The following is a 24,126-nucleotide window of genomic DNA, read 5'->3' on the forward strand; positions in this document are numbered from 1 at the left end:
AATGATCATATTGTCATCACCGCCTCCCCCTTTAATTATCATTATTTTAAGCAATATCATTGTTTTTAAATTCCATCAGCTGATGGCGTATAAATAGTGTTTAAAAGACAGAAGTACGACCAAGAACTACTCAGCACCTGTAAGGAATAATTTCGTTAGTTACAATTTTTTTATGAATCTTATGTCAAAAAGAGAAAGGTTTTGTATTTTTGTATGTATTAAAATAACTCAAAAACTAATGCGTCGTTTTAATTTTTTTCATAATTAAAAACCTATGTTATTTATTACATAGATATTTTTTTACAATCTCTGATTTCAAGTGGACAAAGTCGCGGGCAACAGCTAGTAGTAGATAATATATAATGGTAATAATGTAGAGTTTGCGGAAAGACAAGAACATAGAGAAATAATGCATTTGTGAAACTTACTCGTGTGAAAGCCCTGAGATTGACGTCTGCGAAACCCATAGCTGTTAACTTGCACGGTTTCTGAGCTCTGTAAATTGAGTAAAACATATTTATTTCTATCTATACAAAAGTAAAAAACATCAGATTTCTTTGTTTATTGACTGAAGGTTAAACAAAATTGGCTAATAATTTGTTTACAAAATCTAACTGAAAAAATGACTGACACTTTCGATCACTGGATTTATTCCAAATTTTTACAAACCTAATTTGTACAATCATTAGATATTTTATGAGTCTACAGTCAACTGTATACCATAGACAATTATACGCAGCATCGCTTACTTCCTGGCTCTGTGAAATAAAAATCAATACTTTAACCTTTGAAATTTACCCCATACTAGCTTTCACCCGCGACTTTGTTCGCGTGGAATTAAAAAACAAAAGAAAGTAGGCTATAAGTTCTTTATTATGCTCTAAATCTATGGCAAATTTTATCGAGATCCGTTCAGCAGTTTAGGCTACAAACTAACAAACATTCATCCATCCAAACTTTCGTATAATATTAGAAATAAGATTATAGTTTTGATATATGTTAGTGTTTTACTTACCGATCTCATAATCATATCACCAAATAGACAAAGAAAGAAAATTTGAAGAAGACTCATAAATAAAAACGTTAGAAATGTCACTCCAAACGCCAAATTGTCTATGGCCTGAAATAAAATTAGCTATTGTTTACAACGAGTTGTTGATCGCGACTTCATCCACATGAAATTAAAAATATAGCCTTTTTTACTCGGAGATAACGTAGCTTTTTAATGGTAAAAGAATTTTTGAAATCCGTACTTTTTGAGTTACTTTAATGCATACAATAATCCAAAAATACAAATCTTTCCCCTTCATAGCAGTTATTAGTGCTGATTATTGGAGTAATATTCAGAATATACCAACCGTCACATTAAAACCGGTGAGACAAATAATCACTGAACTCGAGAAAAAATTGAATAGAGTTGACTTTGAATAGATCAATTCTAAAGTATTAGTCACGCTGAAAAAGAGACAATCATTTTTTGGATTAGTTTAGCAAAAAGAGTATAAAAACCGCAGCTTAAAACTGAATTCCCTCGCACCGGGTCAACTGTCTAAACGTGATAAATTCACAAACTATTGAATTTGCGTATGTTTTTTCAGCAGAGACAGTCTCGAATGGCCCAGTTCAGCTAGTACGGAACAAACCGTAAGAACCTTAATGCTTGAATATTTCACCTAAAATTCCCTTCCAATTTCAACATATATGTCCATGACGTCATTTAATCTCTTCTTCCTTTTTTAAATACCATCTTCCATTAACGATGTTAAACTTCTAAAATATTTACAATCTGTGTCATGGTTGGATTTTTTATCCGGTGGTAATGTTCATAAACAAATGAACTCCCTTGCCTACTTCGTTTCGCAGACAATTCAACTGTTTAGTTGCACATCTAATAATCGAGTAGTATGCGCACCTAATATGAATCAAAGCCAGACTAAACAGTTGTCCGATAATTTAGTTTCAGTTAACGCACGCTCTTAATAGTTTCAAACAAAAGACTGTTGTATAAAATCTCCCTTACCTTATAAGATGTTGATGCCACTTTATTAGTTTCAACAGTTTACTTCTGATGTCCTGGTCATCTGTATCTTGAATGGGAATTAAATTTTCTATCTCATAGCTTAGCAGTCGGAACTGAATTCGAATGTATGTACAGCAAATGTAATAGAAATAATCAGCCGCACATATTTCTAAAAGGACTATGCATTCTGTAATAAAAACAAAACTTCGTTTTTCAGCGTATTATGCAATCTATTGTCTTTTCAGCCTTTAATTCCGAACAGCCTAATAAGTTCTTATTTCTATTTAATAGTGAAACGCGATACTCTGGCTCCAAAGAATTTGGCATCTTTACAGCGATGATGGACGCGCCAGTGGAAAAAGCTTCCGCGACACAATACAAAAGGCCGAAAGAGTTGCACTGCTAAGTTCTACGTGGAATTGGATCTAAAGCATGCGTTTATCGATTTTAATTACTTTTGAGTGAGATATTGCATTTTTTTGGTGTCGGGGGGAAATCTCCAAAAGATACCTTGCCTTCTGGAGGGAAATCAGGGTTATGTATGATTTGCCCTACTAAAACCCCCTCGGTGGCCACCCTCTAGTGACATAAACGAAGGTTCCGGGATCTCCAAAGAACACACCGGAACAAGTTAACATCAACTAAACTAAAAAGTATTAATAGTTGTGTGCAATCTTACCTGACCATATCTGTTTGATGTAAACCAGCGGCCAGTATTTTATATTTAACGGATCAAATGGATACACATCTAAAAACGGCAGCATTAATTCAACCTTCTTTGTCCTAAAGTAGTTAATAGCTATCAAAATTAAAGGACTGAAAGTGAAGTTGACCACCATACCGATGTTTAAAATATTTAACAAATTTATAACGATATTTAAAAATCTTCTCTCTTCCTTTTCTATTTTATTTTTTATGTTGGTATTGTAATTAATCGAGTTCACATCGAGTGCTCTCAACTCATCGATTAAATTATTAACGTAGTTATTATAACTGATTATATATAACGATTTCAAATTAGAAACCGCACTAAGCATCGAACATGGCGCTAAATACGTAAGTTCCGTCATATCAGTACCATTCTTAACACCGTCAATTAAATAAAAAATAGCGCAAATTATATCACTGTTCAGCCAGATGAAATTAAAAATATAAATTAATCTTCTTTTAATTGTTTGCGGACGGTTAAATCGTTCCAAATTCAAACCTGACAGGATTAAAATTAATTTTAAACGGTTCAATGTTGTATCCAAAAGTGATTTGCCCGCCATCTTGCATTTGATAAGGTAAATTGAAAATGGCGTCTTTTATAGTTCGTGTTGATTTAAATAACTTAACAGACAGCGTGATGAGGCTATTTCGTTTAACACCTCGTAAGGGGTTAATTAATGAATTTTTGATTACAGATGTTTACTTACATGGTGTTACTGAATATTGCCTATTTTCACATATTTTTTTAAACTACGTAATATCCTAAAGTAAAAACAAAAGAAAACATCGTGCTGGTTGCTTACATATCTACGAAGAAATTTGAAAGTGTGAAGTCAATCCACACTGGGCTATCGTTGTTGACAGACCTTGTAATCCCAAACTTAGAGTATGCTCTGAGAACCTCAATGGTGACGATAAGTTGACTAAGATACATACCAATTTCTTAAGCAACATTATCATAATATCGTTATTGTTATTGTAAAGTTTAACAACAGTAAGACACAAATAAAAACAAATAGCCGGTAGAGGGAATCTAAAAACTACGAGCCAAGCCATGAATCGAGTTTGCGTTGCAACTTGTTGCTGAAGTGAGCGAATAAAAACAGACGACGCTTCGGACGTTATAGGACCACCGAACGAACGACAACAAGGGCAAGCGTACGCTGTCAGTTAATGCTCTGGTTCTCTACATCAAGTCTTACTAACGAAGGCAGATAATGGATTATTTGAAATATTATCGTCTTATAAATTCAAATAACAAAATAAATTAATTTTATAATCTACCATGTATTAGGTACAATTTTTTAAATAACAATAAAAAGTTTGGTTGGCTCCACGCTTACTCTAATGGTTACCTCTAGAGAGGCAGACGAAACCAGGTCTAGCAGTACGTAGTTTATAATTCTGATTCCAACTACTTTAAAAATGAAGATGATCATTGTCATTAATCAGATTAAATTATTTTTAATCAAACCAAATTGTAAAAAAGCAAAGGGTTTTAGGTTAGAAATTTTCGCGCGTATTCCTAACGAGACACGAGTGCTGGCAGTAATTTATCTTGGTGCACGATTAAAAAGGAAACGCAAAGCCGACATTCAAATTCCGGAGCCGCTCTAACGTGATGAAAGGGCTTTACGCGATTTATGCTGCCGCGAAAAAGAAAAAAGATATTCCAACTGTCGCTCTAACTGTATGAAGAGTTGTTTTGTACATTGTCCTGTTTTCTAACTTCTTTACGCAGTAAAATTCTAATAAATATTAACGCAAGTAAAAGCGTAAACAGAGATTACAGATTGCCATGTGATGTCATTTCAGCATGCTTCTCTTTCTTCCAGTTTAGCGCTAAGTAAATTTAAAAACAAAGCTTAAACATTACAGTAAAATCTTTGGAGTCATTTAGAGACATTTCTTTACACGAAAGAGAAAGAAGATATAACAAATAGCGATAGATAGAGAGTATGTGGTTGCAACGATTGATTACTCTATCTCATTCTTCGCTGTATTTAGGAAAATAACCTAACTTTTTTAACACTTTTATCGGACTAAAAAGAGGTTAATTATCTTTATATTTTTTTAATACCGAATGTTGTCACTTAAAGCGGTTTTTCAAAGAAAAATGACAATTTGGAAATTAATTGTAGAGCGTTTTTATCGTATTGTTTGTAAGAAGAAAAAATGTTAACCTAACCTTGGTCATTGTCTTCGATGTTCTTTGTGTAGTAGATTTGCTTATTCTTCCATAAAAAATAATTAATTGAATAAATTTGAACCACGTATAGTTGAAATATTAATAACTAGCTGTTCCCATGCGACTTCATCCGCATGAAATTATGAAAATTTTATTTTATTGTTTACATTTGTCAAATTATCAATTACATATGTCAAAATGACATGACATGACAAACCTTAGCAATCTTGCTTTCTTGATGTTGGCAGCAACTTATGGTCTCTTTCCCACATTAGGGTTTTTACCCAAAATATTTTCCCCCTGTTTAATGGCGTGAAAATATGCTGTGATTGCTGACATCTTAGGCAACAAAGAAGTGTGTGTTTACGCCTTATTATAATAAGTATAGATTAGGTATTATCGAAGAGGAAAATTATATTTTTGTTTGTAATGAATAAATTCAAAAACAACTGGACCAATTGATCACTTGTAAAATATTATAATATAAATGCGAAAGTTTAAATTAATGTTTGTTAGAGTTTGTAGCTTAAACGGCTTTCCGGATCTCGATGAAATTTGGCTTAGACGTAGAGTCTGGAAGAACACATAGGCAACTATTTTTTTTATTCCATCCTGTATAAATGATTGGATATTACAAAGTTTGAAAACAAATCATTTTGGTTTAGCTAGTATTTAAGTATTTGTGTAATTATCTGTTATGCTTGAAGTGTTTCGTGGTGAAATAATTACAGATTAGTTACTGCAAATTATTGGTTATGATTCGTAGCGATGTTGATACAAGCTGTTGAAAATTCGAGTTTTCAATTTGACTAAATATCGTTATATTGATTTTTAATTTAAACATTGATGTATCAATAAATAAATAAAAGCGGTTTTTAATATTTTTTTGATAATATTTTTTTATAATATTATATAATAAATCAGTAAACACGTCAGTGAAAACTACTCATTCATTAATTGCTTATTAAAGGTTTTTAAGTCTTCGCTAAGGTTGAGTATTAAACTACTTTTAGAGCAGCAAACATCTAAAACGTTTTGTTTAAAGTTTTAAACAGACGATGGCTTATACATGGTGTTCAAAAGACAGAAATACGACCACGAAGTACTTAATACCTGCAAGAAAAAAAATCTCCGTTTTTTCTTAAAAATGACTCGAATGTCCCACAATGAAAACAGACGTTGTATAACTTACGCTTGTGAACGCCATCAGATTGACGTCAGCGAATCCCATAGCCGTCAACTTGCAAGGCTTCTGCGCTCTGGAAATAAATTGCAAGGAATATACGTCCTCAAACAATAGACTTTCCAAAGGTGAAGACTTTTACGCAATTAATATAATTGTAAATAGTGTAATGAACTCAACCACTCAAAGCATTATCCCGCTAGAATGGCGCGCTTTTTTTGTACGTCCGAATGACATTGACAGCTGTCACATAGAAACGGGACATATATGCCTATTATCTAGTGTTGCGCCAATCCTCCTGCGTAGTAATGGTTTTCTTAACAATAAATACTGGTGACTTTTTGAAATGAATTTATGGCAGAATATTTTTTTTTTCTACAAACCAATCTTGATTCGATTAACAAATAATATAGTACGTTAGATACTGAAATATTTTAATAAATATTGATTGTCTAGTGAAACATTTTTTTTGAATAGAAGCTGTAGTTTGAACGAACGTTTATAACTTGCGTTTGAAAATAATAAAATTAAACAGTCAAATTTTTTCCTCGTACCTACCTTTGTTATATTTTTAGGCCGTTTGCGTACTTCTTTGTTTTTCTTTCAAAGTTGGGAAACTTCGGAAACTACGTGTTTTCGTTCATTTCAATACAATAGGTTTTTTTAATTTGTCCTCTCGATTGACGTCATTCGGGTTTTTATAACAACGTATTTTCCTAGCGTAATTTACTGAATATGTACGATTATATTTATTATCTATACTTCTATACTAATATAATAAAGCGTATACTCACACTCTTTCTTGGCCTAGGATGTCTACAACTACAGCATATTTTTGAATAATTCATTGTTTCATAAAATGCCCTACATTTAGGACATGCTTTAGGCTACATATTTTCACGCTATTAAGTATAAGGGATGAATGAGTTGGAAAAAACCTTATGTGGGAAGGGGACTATAAACTGAAAGTTGCCAACTTCAAGAAAGCAAGGTTGCCATCATGTCATGTCCTTTTGACATTAGCAATTGATAATTTAACAAATGTAAACAATAAAATATTTTTTTCATAACTCTATGCGGATGAAGCTGCATGGGAACCAAAGGAATACATTACATACATATATATTTAGTATAGAATACAGGAATATATTTAGTATAGATACCAAATTCATCGACTCTTCTTGTCCTGTTAAGTTGTATAGCGGTTTAATTGTACTAAGACATTGTAAGGAGTAAGATAATTTCTTCCCATACCATATTTCAATAGTTTTTGCCCCTGGTAATACTTACCTGGTGAGAACTATCAGGAATGATTTGGCAATAACCGGGTCAGCAGAGTACCAACGGCTGTTGTAAGCTGCATTGCTAATTTTCATACTCTGATGAAAAATTAATAGTATCTGAGAAAAAGAACCCAAACGCAGATTTGAACAAATCTTCAATTTTGCATATGGAATTGGCACCTTTAAACTTAATGTCTTAAATTAAAATCTCAGAATTTTATGTTAACATTAGCGATCTCCAAACTAACAGAAACAAAACTTACAGATCTCATCAGCATATCCCCAAAGAAGCAGAGGAAAAATACTTGCAGAAGACACATTGAGAGAAACAGCAGAAATGTTACGATGAGTGCGACGTCTTCTATAGCCTGGAGATAATAATTTAATACTTACTAATATTATAAATGCGTGTTTAGATGCATGGATGGATGGTTGTTAGAGTTTGTAGCCTAAACTGCTGAACGGATCTCAATGAAATTTGATATACATGTATAGGATAGTCTGGAAGAACACATAGGCTATTCGCTTTTGTTAATTTTTAATTCCACGCGGACGGAGTCGCGGGCGAAAGTAAATACACATAAGTAAACGAACCAATATCAGACAAACTGGGGCAGTGTAATCTATCGTGTCATGATCCACCTTTAAAGCTCGCATTTGATGCTTTGAGTATAACCTGAAGAATGGAACTGTTCAATTGAAATTGCATATGTAGGGAAAATCTAAAATGTCAGTTAAACTGTAGTCAATTAGAAATTAGCGTCTTTAACTTAATTGCTATTAACGAAAGCACAAATTTACTAATGATTATGTTAATACTCTTATTACGAAATGATTACAAGAATAGGTGTAAAATTTTAAATAATGTTCTTAATTAGTACCACAACGTTAAATCCAGTCAGACAGATGAGGATTGAGCTCGAAGTGAAGTTGTAGAGTGTTGATTTTGTATATATTGCCTCGAGCAGCCTAGCAGCGCTGTGAAGGAAGAAAAATAGTACTATAGTTAGAGCGGAAGCACACCTTTACGTAAACAATCGCGCTTCTGTTGTGCGATTGTCGATTGTTTCGCAGCCAATTCAACTGTTTAGTTGCACAACTAAAAATCAAGTAGCGCACCTCATAACCTCATAGGAATAAACTTTTGTGCGATAATTTAATCAAGGTGCGCGCGATTTTAATCTAGATACGAAATGTATGTACAAATACCTCTATTTGGTTTAATTACCCTATTATCACTTGATGTCTTCGGATAATCTCTACAAATTTCTTATTAAAGGCTATGTCCGCTGTCTGCGTGATACTATTGTCAAGGTCAGGGATGATATTCTCAAGGTCATACGCTAGAAGTAAGAACTGAGTCCTGATGTGACTGCAACATGTGAAGAAGAAGTAGTCCGCACTGCAGATGTCCAGAATTACCACCCATTCTGAGGATATGTAACAAGAAATGCATGTAAAAAGCAAACAAATGTATGACAAACGAGCAAGTGGCCATAGGAATTCGCCAACATAGTGTAGCTATCCATAGATATATGCATTTGCAGAAGCGTTACCTTTACTCTAGAGAGAAAGGGACGCACATATAGGGAATGTTTCCCCTCTGCATACCATCCTTAGTCATGTCATATGATTTAAATATACCTAATATTATAAGAACGGCGAACACCTATGACTAAATCGCACAACTGTTGTACGATTGTCGATTGTTTCTCAGTCCCATTCAATTGTTTAGTTGAAGAACTAAAAATCAAGTAGTATGTGCACCTCCATATAAGCTCACAGGAATAAAAGCGCGACTAAACAGTTGTGCGATTGTTTTAATCAAAGGTGTGCTCGCTTTAAAGGTAGCATAGCTTTTGTCTCTTTTTCGTTTTTAGTGTCTGAACAGGAATACGCTCGATAGTTTTGTTCATTTTCCTTTAATACTTTGGTTTTCCTGATAAACTTTTTCATATCATAGTATGTAGTTATCGCTTTGTTAAATCAAAATTATACACTAGGTCAGCTGTTATCATGTTATTTAATACATATTGGCATAAATTTGTTGTTATTTAGATAAACAATTATCATAGTAAAAATACTAGAAACACTTACCAGACCAAAATTGATGCAAATAAGCGAAAGGCCAATATCGAATATCATAAGAATCGAATGGATAAATGATAAAAAACGGTAACATAAGCTCTAATTCCTTGATCTTCATATATTTAATCAGCATCAAAACAAACGGACTGATCGAGAAAGTCAAAACAACTACGACATTCAATATATTAAGCATTTTAATCACGCAGTACAAGAAACTCTTTTCTCTCGCCACAATCTCTTCTTTGCTTTCAACTCTCTTACTATTCTTCACCGTTACTTCCAACGATCTTAGAATATCGATCATTTCATCAATTCGCGTTTCATTGACGATCATGAAGAGAGATTTTATATTTGCCATAAAAGCGAGCGCTATACAAGGAGCAATGTATGTTAGTTCAATGAAGCTCTTTCCATTTTTTAAGCCGTCTATGAACCAATATATTCCACCGGCTAAATCTACATTCAGCCAGAAGGAGTTGAATAAATATAACAGACGTATTTTCACTGTCTGTGTTGTTGTTCTTGTTCTGCTTGCCAATGATAATCCTCCGTATCGGAATAGAAATGAGATTTTATTCAATGATTCGTCAAAAAGCAAAGCATCCATACTTTGATGATTTAAATTTTTTCTTAAGCATAAATTCTGTGGTTAAATAGTCAGTTAGTGATTCCCGTATCAGTTTCCTAGTGTAGATCTTACTAATCTTAGTCCTTACTTCTTACTAATATTATGAATGCGAAAGTTTAGATGAATGTTTGTTAGAGTTTGTAGCCTAAACGGTTGTACGGACCTCAATGAAATCAGCCTTAGGCTTAGAGGATAGTCTGGAAGAACACATAGGCTACTCGCTTTTGTTTTTTTTAACAAACATCTATCCAAACTTTCGCATTAATAATAGTATGATTCATAATTCAAAAAAGCAGTAATACGAGTAGGTGTGAATTTACAAAATGATACTGCTTTGATTTTAAAACTTAATTGTGGATAATTCTTTTTTTTAAATAGAATTCGTAAAGAACGTTCTAGGAGTGTCAGTTGTGCCTACATTTTCATTATCATACAATACCGGAGCAACGGCGAAGTGGGAGCATTGTTCAATTGTGTAGAGTTCCGTACAAAAACCGTTCAATTGTTCCCAACTCACGGTCTCCGAGAAAACAATCGACAAAGGATAGTTTTCGAACGTAACTCGATTCATGTGACTTTTTACGATCTTCTGCATGTTTTCGAACGCATACAAGGGCGTTTTATGCAATAAAATAAAAATGAAAATTATTTTATAGTAAATCTTTTTTTTTTGGATAAATCTCTATCAATGTCACCACTACAAGATATTTTTAGAAATACTGATGTCTTTCATGCGCTGTCTTATTTGTCATTTTCTAGGTATATTTAGATATCCTACTTTTTAACAGAACCGCAAAAACAATTGCTCTCACTAAGCCAGATAAGTTAGTAGGACTATAACCATGTCTCAATTAAAACTAGACTCACCGTAGAGTAAACTATCGCACTACTGTAATGCGATTATCTATTGTTTCGCAGTCAATTCAACTTTTTAGTTGCACAACTAAAAATCGAGTAGTGTGCGCACCCCCATATATGGTAGGAATCAAAGCACGACTAAACAGTTTTGCGATAGTTTCATCAAAGGTGGCGGTCTTTATGCTGTCAAAATTCACCCTAAAACGCCTTTCTCTGTATTTAGAATCTTCTTATTAACTTATTACATCAATAGATTTTGCGTCCTTCTTCTTGAACCCTAATCGCCAGTGAGGCATCAGCAATTTACATATAATTATACTATATCATGTGTACAGCTTATTAAAATTCGTTCATATTTATTATTATTATCTTATTAAAATAATTTTAATTAGTAGCAAACGGTTCGCGTATAAATTTTACTTTGAAAAACAATATCACTCGACTCTAAAATAACAGTGTCAAAATCCTTAATCTATTATGGTTGTACATACTGTGTAAATTATAATTTTACACCTGATGTAATTTACACACAATATAAATCAACAGGTTTTCTCCCGCGACACCTTATGCGTGGAATTTACTGAAAAAACAAAAGCAAGTAGCCTATGTCTTATTCCACACTACCCACTACATCTATGCCAAATTTCATCGAAATCCGTTAAGCCGTTTATGCTACAAACTCTAACAAACATCCATCCATCTAAACTTTCGCATTTATAATATTAGAAACATAGTAAGAAAAGTGTTGTGATACAACGGTATGCATATATTTAGTTATATTCAGAGGGTAATCCTAGTAAAAACATTAAAACACTATTAGATAATTGTATTTCTAATTTACTATAGATTGTTCCAACTTACGTCTAGTTTCCTTGTCATCATTATTTCGATAGACTAGCAAAGTTTGTATTCCATACATCTCTATCAGCCGCCACATTTGTATTGTTCCTTCTAACACATAACCTCTTGTATAAAATCCATCATCATCAACTTGCCTTTATCCCTTACAGAGGGTCGGCACAGTCTGTGCTGCTCTTCCATACATCTCTATCAACCGTCATATCTGAATCCACTCCTTTCTTAAGCATATTCTCTTTCACACAATCCATACATACTTTTTTCGGTCTTCCTCTTCCTTTGTAGCCATCCACATTCATTCTTAATACGTTCAATAATATAATATCTTATATAAAATCCATCCATACTTTTTCGTTCTTCCTCTTCATTTGAATTTGATTTGTGTTCTATTTGTACATTAAAACTTTCAGTAAAATAGAAAAATTCATTACGATACCTAATGAATCATCTATGTATGGTGCCAAATATTGTATGTCTGGGAATTTACGCACACATTGATGTTTACGTATTGTACGCAGGATGTGTGTGTATTGTATGACGACCCCTGCAGTGCGGGTAGTCGGTGTATAGGCATTCCGAATGTAGGGTTGTACAAAATGATTTTAATATTATTTCTAAAGTTGCAATTTTAAATTATTTATGTAACTTATGTAATAGCGTCTGATATGATTCGACTTATGATAATTACATTGAAATCGTAACGTCTGTCAGATTTTAAGCTGGCATACAAAGCAAATTTAATTCGTATTCGCCGTTATTGTATGTTTTTAATACTGTCTTAAAGGAATCCCTTAGTGACCATAAATCTACTTTGAGTATGGTATTGTACTGTTATTCGATCTCTATGAAATTAAACATTTCATTAATATCAATAATAATTTAAATTAACGTCATAACAAGGTTTACATTACTACTCTAATTATATTTTATTATTAAAAAAAACTACTATAATAAAATATTCCACATTGTGGAACAAATCTATTTTAATATCATTTATGCAAAAGTCCCCTAAAATATTTTGACAGCCCTATTTAACTTTCTCAATCACACCCCTTGCAGCCCCCTGCCGTGTTTGGCAAGCGAGCTAACACACATGCGCGATACTAAAAAAAATTGACAAGCCATAATTTAAAAGAACCTGTTTCGTTGGGGTAGATCTGTGTCATATATTTCATCTGTGGACTATTACTACAAATTTAAAAAACAAACTAATCATTCAAATTTCAACCTTAACCCATTAGAATAGAGTTTAATCGATAAGCAAAAAGTTTTGTTTAAATACTCGGACCTTTAAGAACTGTATAATTTACAGATTAAAAATCAAAGTGACAGTTTTTTTCTTAAATTGTAAGACGATTCATATTTTTAAAACTGGTTTGTTATTAATGTAAGAGGCCGCAGTGTTATACCGATTAATGAAAAAAGTGAACTTTGAGTTTAAGATGGCACTAATAGTTTTTATGGAATATCTATCGAAAAAAACTTACTTCTAACTAACATTATGAACGTGAAAATTTGGATGGATGTTTGAGAGTTTGTAGCCTAAACTGTTTAACGGATCTCGATTAAATTCGTCATAGATGTAGAGGATAGTCTAGAAATCACATCGGCTACTTATTACTTTATACTTATTACTTTTGTTTTTAATACCATGCGGAAAGTCACGGGTAAAAGCTAGTATTTTAGAAATGCGACTTTGGATGTTTGTTTGTACCATTTACCAGAATTGATCCGAATTTAATTAGATTTAGATGTAGTCTGAAAGAGCAAAGACTATTTTTTTAAGCTGCGCGAAGTCGCAGGCAAAACCTAGTAGTCTAAAGATGAATACTATGACAGGATACTTTCGAAGTTTACACCTTTAATGTGCGTATTGTTTTGTTGGACATAACAATTACAAAAGTCAAACGTATTGTTCTTGTTTAAATTAACTATTACTTGCGTAATTCTTATATTCAAAACATTCAATAAAATTGCTCAATAGTTTTAACTATTACTATTATATGTAAATAGATCAAAATATTGTATGTAATTCTTCAGGAAACAGTCAAAAAGACTTGATCTAAATAACAAAGCATTCATTTATTTCTTTTAAATAAATTAAACTTTTTAACAATGTATATTATTAACTGGTTATTTATTTAATTTAAATCCATAAAATTAATATAAGATCCTTAACGACAAAGGAGGTCTGATATCGTGCAATACAGATTTCTTGACGAAAAAAAAAAATATTAACCGCGGGAAAAAAACCTCGCCGGCCGATACCGCCTGCCTCATGTCAAGCGATGCGCGATTCACACGGTATAAGATCCCGAGATAATGTCTTACGATATTTAATGATAGTTTTTATTTTATTTATAGCAACGAAGAAAAATATTCGTGTAAACTAATATTGAGTTTTACTTTATCTTTATATATTTGCAACAATGAAAACATTTTTCTTTAGATATTGAGTAAAAAATTAACATGAAACAAAACATTCGTAACGAAGGAAAAAAAATAGTGAAACCTTCTTTTCCTTAAAAAAATCAAAAGTTTACTGAAATAACATTATGTGCAAAAAAAATATCTTTTAATGATAACGATATATCTTAAATTTCAAATACCATTTATCGCGAACCTGTCGTTGCATTCCGTCGCACACGAGTTCCCGCTGTCGTGTCACATCACAACGATAACAATGCACTTTGCTGCGAAAATTTCAACCTTAGGATTAAGAAAATAAAGCTTACTATTGAACTTTTGAATGCATTTTAAATTTGTAGGAAAATGTAGTCGCGCCAATGGATATTCTAATTTCGAATTTACGAAACTGGTCTTTAATTTTATAGCATTTAAGTCCATTGATAGTGACAAACATAATTGAACAGTGTACACTCGATTTTAACTTTTATAACCTAGGAAGTAAGATCTAACTTAAATGTAATAAATACTATGTTAAATGTAATCCATTGGTTTTATGAATTTAATTCTTATGCCATGGGTAATAAAGTGTTTGTTAAATGCAAATCATAAAATTGTTATTTAACCCTTAAAATGCTATCGACCTGGCTGTTACATAGGAAGGCATTGTCTAGTTGAAATTGTCTCACGTCGAACGGACAACCGTATTGGAATAGAATGTTTAAATTCGACCCAATTTAATGTTTTTTAGGCATTTTTAATATGTTGCTTATTTTGCAATGTTGCTGGACGATCGAAAGATCAAATAATTGTATTCTGACAGTAATGCCGACGAGGTAATTTGTGCCTTTTTGTTCGCCATTTTGGTGCTGACGGTTGCAATGTAAATAATGTCCTTGTACACGCCTTGGTAACTGGGCTTCAGTATTTAATTGCATATTTATTTTTATCAAGAAAAAGCTTTTTAACCCGGTTAAAGTCTAACCGTTGCGCTGACTTTCCGAGAAGTTACAGTTTAGGGCCGGTCGGGTGACGAATGACAATGAAAAAGCCCAAACCGTCTGCATAACGGTGGACGGCCAATATTCATGAGGCGTCCCGTTCAGACGATAAAGCCGAGGGCCGCTTTTATGTACCGCTCAGGCCTTTTTCGACGTCCGGTCGGCAAAGTAAGGGTTACCATATTAAAGGAATATGTAGGACACTCTGTTGCATGATATCATTTACAAATTTACAAACGAAAACCAACTCATTGCCAAAATCACAACTATGTTTAAGACAATTTTTTGTTTTTACTTTAAGAGAATAAGTGATATATTACTTCAAGGGCAATCGATAAGTTAAATGTAATTTTTACATATATACAAAGAAATTAAATTCTCGAATCATTATTGGACTCGGCCGTTGCAGTAGTCCTTTAAAAAAATCATGGCCACCCTATAGAATCGCTGTCAAATATGAAAATGAATTAGGATTTTTTCCATGTCAACACAACAATAGGTCAGAATTGTTTCGGCGTTTACAAAGCCTTTTCGTCATATCGTAAAATGCTAGTTCTTTGCGTAGTTTCGCAGCTTTAAAGCCTGTTATTAAAATAATGCCGAGCTTCAAAGGAACCGAAACTTTCACTGACTTTTGTTTGAATTTCGAACATTTAATTTTAAGGTAAAAACAAAAGTTGTGAACAACAATTGAAAGTAGATCGTTTTATTACTGATTTTATTATAGCTTTAAACTTTAACAATTATTTAGTTCTAAAGGGAAAACATCTAATAAATAAAATTTTATTATTTAAAGTAAACGCAAATGTTAAAATAAGATTTAACTAGCTTTCGGCGACTCCGTCTGCGTGGAATTAAAAAAAATAAAAGCCTATGTGTTCTTCCTGACAATCCTCTACATCTATGCTGAATTTCACAGAGATCCGTTCAGCCGTTTAGGCTACAAACTCTAAGGAACATCCATCTAAACTTTCGCATTTATAATATTAGTAAGATTTCAATACATTAGACTAGAACTGCACGGTTTAACACATTTCCTGCTTTAAATTAACAATATCAAATTATGTATCAATGTATATTAGTAGTAGCTTTAGCCCGTGACTCCGTCCGTGTAGAAAAAACGAAAGTAAGTAAGTAGCCTGTGTTCATCCAAACTATCTTTTAGATCCTTTAGTTCAACCGTCTAGGGTACAAACTCTAACAAACATCCATCTAAACTGTCGCATATAGTATTAGCAAGATTATAAATTTAATTTAAACAAAATGGACGCTCGTCACTGAATGTGTGAATTCGAAAGGGTAATACAAGGGATAATAAACAACAAAAATATGAAATTTATTGTCATTAAGATGCATAATTTGTCAAAACTAGTTATCAATAATTGCTACAGATTCAATATTAATTATCTGCACGGCATCAGTAAACAATGTTGCTTACACGTGGCCATATTAATTATTTGCTTATAAATGACTAGCTGTTGCTCGCGTCTTTGTCTGCGCGGTAATAAAATTTTTTTATAAATTTAGACTATGTTACTCAATGATAACGTAGCTATTTATAAGTGAAAGAATTTTTAAAATCTGCCCAGTTTTTAAGTATTTAGCAATATATACGAAAATACAAATCTTTCCTCTTTAAAATATTAGTATGGACTAACATATGTCGCCCGTTTGTCTAAAATTAAAAACTAAGTAACCTATGTCCTAGTCCTGACTATACAAATCCGTTTAGCGATTTTAGAGTTAAAGTGTAACAAACATATTTATGTGTTCCACCCATTTTGTTTTTCAATCTGTTTTTTTTTCATCACCGAAAAAAAAATTAAAACACACGTTTATTTTTTAATCTGTTGCAACGGCAACGTCAGTACATATTTAAAAAAAATGCAAATCAACATCGACTGTATCCTAAAAATCGAATTCTTAATCGATTACCGTTTTCAGTTTAAGAAAACTTTGCTGTAATATAAATGTGTAAGTTGTATGCGTTCAAAAGTATGAACACGAAAGATATGAGAGTCGTATGCTAAGACCACATTAAACGGAAGACTTTCTACTTATCCCTCTGGCTACGGGCATTTATAATCTTTATTACATTTGCTTAATATTTATATATAAAAAAACTAATTTCTAGTGTAACGTTAACTCACGTAACCGTTTTTTGGTAAATAACTTGAGTAAAGAAACTGTAGACCACAGATGTCGCGTTTAGAACACAAATGACATTTGCAATATACTGGCTGGAATAGCAATTTCTTCTTTTTTAAACCTCCTTAAGAATTTAAAGTATTAATTCCAACAGAAGCTAAACTATTGAAAGCGATATCATTGTATAGTACCTTAAATAAGTTGATTTATTCTGTTGTGTACTGAATTAAAACATTAAAACACGACAGTACTATGGAACATAGGCATATACTTTTTTCTGATGCTGTTTTTTCTCACTATATATGAATACAGTGTAAATATACTTATGCTGTTTGAAGTAAAAACACGAAATTCCGAACACGTGTTGTAAGTTTTAAATAATATTTCATATAGCCCAAAAAGCTTTTTTTTTTATTTTAAGTTGTAAGGTGACATTCAATTTGTGTTTCCTCGGATTGTTACATGAGTATTATTGTTATAATTTTAATTAATCGCTAGTTTATCGTTCACACTGGACAACCAACTTAATGACTATTAAATTTTTGAAATGACCGTTGTTGACATTTGAGGAATAATAAAAATGGCTGACAAGAAAGGGAATACTAATTGAAATGTTAGTTAGATATTCTTTGTGTATTATCGTAGGTTTGTAATTAATTAATTTGATAATTAACAATGTTCCTGTTCGTTGACAACTTGACAAGCTCAAAAGAGATAATGCTTTTTATTAACGCCCATTTCATGAGGACTTATTATAGAAATACAGCTGCATAAAACGGCTTGGGGGTCTAGCAGGAACATTTTCGAAATGTATTCGTATCATTGATGAAATATGCGCAGCGCTCCTCCAAAAAATCTCGTATTAAGATGTGACCAATACGTACTTTCTCCCTAGTTAAATGTCGCTAAGGGAGTCGCAAATTGTAGATTTAATTGAGAAATCTAGAATTAAAGTATCTGACGGTCGATTACTGGAAACGCATAGGCTAGTTATTAAGATTTTAAGCGGACGATTTCGCGTATTTAAAACTGTCTGTTGCTTGAGAGAATTTTTAAGATCGGCCTAGTAGTTTTTGAGTTGTTTCAATACATACAAAAATACAAATCTTTCCTCTTTATAATATTACTATAGATAGATAATATACGTAGATTATAATACTTGTCCAACGAGGGCGTTGTCACCTACACTAGACCTTGGTTACCTTACCAATGTTGAATGGTTTTGAATTTTACTCCAATAAGAATAAAGTTCATTTTTAATTATGATTTCAAACTGAATATTCAAATGACAATCGTGTATAGAATTTATTTTAATTACTAGTTTTTGCCCGCGACTTCGTCCATTTTGAATTAACGAGTTGAGTTTTAGCGTAAAATGTAATTTGTCTATAGTTTAGCGTTTTGATTTGAATCCGGTATATATTAGTGTCAGCTTGTCTGTCCGTATACTCCACATGATTGAGTAACACTCGCCTCGCTCGCCGGATGCGGTCGGATCTTTATAACCTTTTCCTGTTTGCAAAACACTCTTAAATTCCATTACTAAAATTTATTTCTATCATAAAATTTTCTGAGTAAATATTTTAAAATCAAATTTATATCTACAAATCATTAAACATTTAAAAGCAACGGATTATTGATTTTATAGCCTGATTGATACTAAGAGCGGACGCACACCTTTTACTAAACAATCGCACGACTGTTTTGCTGCCAATTCAACTGTACTTGCACAAATAAAAATCGAGTAGTGTGACCTTCATAAAAGCTCATAGGAATCAAAGCAAGGCTAAACAGTTGTACGATAGTTTAGTCAAATGTGTGCGGGCGCTCTTATAGTTGCACTTTGCTAGGGTTGACACCGTATGTTTATAACCTACTAGTTGTCAGTCGCGACTCCAGACAGAGTGAAAAAAGACGTAATTAGTAGTCTATGTGTTCTTCCAGTCCCTACTCACATCTGTGCAAAATTGCATCGAGGTCTGTTCCACAGTGGTAGAGCCCGCTTTAACATCTTCGCACGAATGGGCCGGCTCGCCCGGTGTAATACCACGACCACACAGAAAACCGGCGTGAAGTGAAAGAAATTCCGTGTTTCTTCTGATGAGTGTGGTGCCGAAAGCCTAATTTTAGTCCCATTCCTTTTCCACCCTTTTTTCAAGAGAAAATGATGGGAAGGAAAAGTGGATTTGACAGTGGAAGTGACGCATAGGAAGGGGAAGTGTCCTTTTTATGTGCGTCTCCTTCTCCGTCAATTAAGGGTAGGTAACGCATCTGCAAATGCGGATGTTCATGGGCAGCAGTCACTTTCCACTTCGGTGGATTCAGGTGGCCGCTTGCTCGTTTGCCACCTTATATTATAAAAAAAAAGTTGTTGCACCATGATATCTTAAAAACTTCGTGTATATTAAAATAGTCATATTTAAATGTTATAATTTAGATTATAATAAAATAATTTACAATGTTAACCTATAATTTAGTATAATAAGGTTACAAGGGTACCAACCTTGTAAAATACAAAGTACAAAGTGAGGCCAGTGCTTATACTCTACAACCTTCGACTTCATCAAAGAACCTTGTATATTCTATAAAACAGATAAAAAATAAAAGTGTTTCTATGCACAGATAATGACAAAGCGAAGGTTGAGGTGAGTTAAAAATTCGCTTCTGAATAATCAAAAAATGTTTTTAAAATTTAAATTAGGAAACTTATAAAGTACTAGTTTTGGCCCCGGACTCCGTCTACGTGGAATTAAAATTAAACAAAAGTGAGTATGTGTTCTTCTAGACTATCTTCTAAATCTGTGCTTAATTCTATCGAGATCCGTTCAACAGTTTAGGCGACAAACTAACAAACATCCATCCATCCGTCTGAACTTTCGCATTTATAGACTGCCTTACTAGTGTTGTTTGCGTCGTTTTCATATTAACTTCCACAGACTATAGAAAACGATTACATGACAACTATGTAATAAAAGATTTAAAAAAAAAATAAAAGAATACAATAACGGATTTTACGACTTAATTTTACTGTCATCCGCCATCTTTTGTTTTAAATTTCACAATAACGTTCTAAAAGCATAGCAAAGGCAATAAAAGTATTTAAAAATTTCACAACTAATACCAAAACAATACTCAATATAATTAAATATTTCTTTGAAAGAATATGATCCTAACAACGTATTCAAAATTTGTAAGTTTAAAGTTGTTAAGTAATAAATTAACGGTTTATAATTCCTGTTGTGTTTAGACTACGGATTATTACTAAAGAAACATTTGTACTATTGACATCCCGTTTACTCTTTGCGAAAAAGTTGAGATAACATATTTTTGTAGACATTTCGTTATGCACTAAAGCAAGTAAACAATTTTTATCCTAAATTTTACTAGGAATGACTATAAAATATTCTTTATAAGACGGTCTTTTTAATGTTCAATGATATATTTAGTTCTAATAATATAGAAATAACTACAATAAGAAAGGTTTAAGTAATTCAAGGAGTTATTTCGTTACTTTTTAGTGTATTGTTTTTTTTGAGAATGTTTTTTTTAGTTAAAACTTTTTGCATTTGAAACTTTTTGCAAGCAATTATTCCACATTTTTCAACAATGGCATTTAAATCACGCAATGTTTTAAACATTAAATGTTAATTTTACGCCATTCACATCGATTTTATTGTTAAATTTATTTTAAATATAGATTATAAAACCTACTACAAATAATAAATTAATGTAATGCTAAAACGGTGTTAAAAATTTCGAAGTAAAACGCGATAAGTAATAGACTTCTGCTATAAGAGCCATTAATATAGCAACACTTTGACATTAACTGTCAACAATTAATGTCCAGCGCGCGATTTATTTGACATAGCGAAATGTCAAGCTGATAAAGAAGTCGAATTTGCGCTTTGTTTTATTCAAATATACATTTAAATGTCTAAAATATTATAATTTATGTGACCCTAAAATAACGTAACAGCGACTACAGTTTTTTTATTCTAAACAAAAGTACGTATTTAGTTAGCAAAAAGTACGCACCTGTATAGACAAGACTTTTTGTAAGATAAGTCATAGATTAAACATATGCAGATGGTTTATTCCATAATATTATTCGAAGTGTTTTAAATTGACTAATTTAATAGCATGGTCAGAGATTAGGTAACCGCAGATCTTTAGTCGTTAGTGTTGACGCAGGTCTTCATAAGCACTAAATATCATGATCTCATCGTAATATAATAGTGTCATAAAACACATGAGTCATCATAACTTTCAATGTTATTCATAGTTTAATGACTAAAACCCATTGAATTATCGGTCTTATTATGCTAAAAATATTTCTGATATGAAAACTTTTGATTAATATGCGTAAAACGAAATTATATTTACAATATTAAAAGTTCTAGGGTATCAAAATTACTTTAAAAAGGTTGATTTTCCCGTGCGTTCCTCGACCGGGACTCTATCGTTCAGTCTTTTGAAACAATCCAACGTTAATTAAAAGGAAGCGATGTTTTTTATGAGTCATGTCATAATTTATAATATCTCAGTTTTTTTAGCGTTCTTATTATAGCATATTTGTATATATTGTATCCAATAATCAGTACATTTACCTAGAATATGTTTTAGGATAGGAGGGTATAAATAAAATGTCACATATAATTTGTAACTTAAACAATGACTTTTAATACATTCTTTGTCCTATATTACATTCGTTTTTGTACAAGAACAACGTATTGGTAAAGTATACAACGTATCAACGCATAGAATTATCTGTAGACTTGTCCGGAATGCGTAGAAAGAGATAGAACGTTGAAAAGAGACAGAAAATGTTCAAGACAACAAACTCACTTATCTATTTTCGTTCCAACGCACCGATAACAAAGTTAAATATACATAAACCAACATAATTTCAAGCTTAAGAGGAGATAAATGTTATTCTTTCAATGTATAAAATAATACGGAAAGTTGTTATATTTGACAGATGCACAGATAATTCAAGCGTATTTTTTAATTCGACCCCTTGTCAAAGAGTATGTAAATCAATAAAAAATACCTAATATTATAGTATATTAAAACTAAAAATAATATTACGTATTATAGAGATCTTGATTAATTTAAAGATTGAAGTGACTACTTGTACTACTAACATATTTGTTGAGATTAAATGAAACAGATTTATAAAAAGTTATATTTTTTAATTCTATAAAAATGTTACGTATTACGAAAATTCAGATAATAGAAGTGGTTATATGATAATTTTACAAAATCCATTCATTTTGTGACGATTCGTATTAAATACATTCTTAGCTGGCACAAAACTCTAAAAATGTTGATAAAAGAAATATTTAATTTGTTAAGCATGCACCTTCAATCTTTTCAATGTAACAACACAATAAAAACATGTAAAGAACTTCCAAAAATGTAACTTAACAATTGTCTGCAAGAGGTCGAATTAAAAACAATTAGAAGAATGGCTAAATATCTAACTAATGGAGCAATTACGTGTAAAACCAGACCTTTTGTAATAATTGTAGTATCGATATTACTTACATGTACAATTAATATGTTGTTCGAAAATAACTACAATCAAAAAGGTCTGAATTAACGTAGCGACTAGGCCTTGGGGCGACTTTCCTCAAACACAACAAATTAAAAAAAACGGACAGTCAAAAATCACAGAATGGAATATCAACATAACAATGTCAGATACACAACAAAACTCGAATCATTAAAAAAGAAAGTAACCCCGTTTCCTAAATGTAATTCGATAGTTAATATCTTAAAAATTGGTTAATTCATTTATTCACTGTCCAATATACAACCTTGGCGGCTCCTTCACTTCCAAGATGGCGGACACACTTACAGACAAACGTTTTAACACAGACTAGCGCGTATGTGGTCACCGCACATGCCATAGACCGAGGTTAAGTACACTGAGACACGGTAGTTTTACGATATGGTCCAATCCTTGGGGCGTAATACACGTGCAGCCGTACAAGTCTATAGCCTTCAGGTTCTGCAGACCATCGCCCAGCGCTCGGAGGCCTCTGTCGGTGACTCTGTGGCACTGCCCTATGTTCAGAGTCTCTAGCTGCGATAGCCTTGCTACTCGCTCCAAACCCTCGTCGGATATCCTGCAAGCGCTCAGCGACAAGGAACGCAGACCGGATAGGCCTAGAGTCGCATGCAACAGCGCCTCGTCGCCGACTTTGTCGCAAAACGAGACGTCCAATGAGCGTAATCGTCCACTCTCCGCTAAATGTGCAACTCCCGTGTCGGACACTCCTTCGCAAGCTCTCAAATTGATGTCCTCGAGATGTGGAAGCCTCGCCAGATGTCTAAGTCCGGCGTCGGTGACCGCGACGCAGAATGACAGATTGATCGACTTTAATTTCGGAAGACCGGATGCCGCGTGCTTTAATGCCTCGTCGGTCAACCTCTGACAGTCTTGTAGTCCCAGATACTCTAGATCCGGAGTGCCTCTCGCCTCTCCGCCACCGCACAGGTGAGCTATACCGGCATCGTTGACATGCCAACATGACCTCAAGTTCAAGCGGCGAAGTTTCCGCAGCCCCCACGCTATCAGAAGAAGCCCAGTGTCTGTCACGTTACTGCAGCCACCTAACTCGAGCTCTTCCAGATTTTTCAAAGACTGCGCAATCCTTCCCAAAGAGGAATCTGTCACCTGCTTGCACAGCGAAAGGTCTAAACGTTTCAGCGCTGGCAACTCAGCCGCGAAAGCGCTAGCCAGTGCTGC

The 24,126-nt window shown here is 33.0% G+C and overlaps 3 protein-coding genes across 3 annotated transcripts in view; all 3 read right to left on the minus strand.

Annotated features, from left to right (window-relative positions):
• Positions 1-49: 49 nt before the first annotated feature.
• LOC106110435 (odorant receptor 4-like) lies at positions 50-3,291 on the minus strand. Its single transcript, XM_013292263.1, has 7 exons — positions 2,700-3,291; positions 2,021-2,207; positions 1,359-1,455; positions 1,016-1,120; positions 670-758; positions 429-495; positions 50-137 (listed from the first exon to the last, which is right to left on the minus strand). The coding sequence occupies exons 1-7, from the start codon at positions 3,289-3,291 to the stop codon at positions 66-68; spliced, it is 1,209 nt and encodes a 402-aa protein (XP_013147717.1). The 3' UTR covers positions 50-65.
• A 2,675-nt stretch (positions 3,292-5,966) lies between these two features.
• LOC106110442 (odorant receptor 4-like) lies at positions 5,967-10,133 on the minus strand. Its single transcript, XM_013292275.1, has 7 exons — positions 9,483-10,133; positions 8,614-8,815; positions 8,267-8,363; positions 7,649-7,753; positions 7,393-7,481; positions 6,112-6,178; positions 5,967-6,032 (listed from the first exon to the last, which is right to left on the minus strand). The coding sequence occupies exons 1-7, from the start codon at positions 10,078-10,080 to the stop codon at positions 5,967-5,969; spliced, it is 1,224 nt and encodes a 407-aa protein (XP_013147729.1). The 5' UTR covers positions 10,081-10,133.
• Positions 10,134-22,025: 11,892 nt separating this feature from the next.
• LOC106110454 (F-box/LRR-repeat protein 14) overlaps positions 22,026-24,126 on the minus strand; it is an 11,254-nt gene continuing 9,153 nt past the window's right edge. The window contains exon 2 of the mRNA XM_013292286.1: positions 22,026-24,122. Within this exon, the coding sequence (XP_013147740.1) occupies positions 23,269-24,122 (854 nt within the window). The 3' untranslated portion in view covers positions 22,026-23,268. The remainder of the gene's footprint in view (positions 24,123-24,126) is intronic.

The sequence above is a fragment of the Papilio polytes genome, unplaced genomic scaffold, assembly GCF_000836215.1.
Source record: "Papilio polytes unplaced genomic scaffold, Ppol_1.0 DF824225.1, whole genome shotgun sequence".
NCBI lineage: Eukaryota > Metazoa > Arthropoda > Insecta > Lepidoptera > Papilionidae > Papilio > Papilio polytes.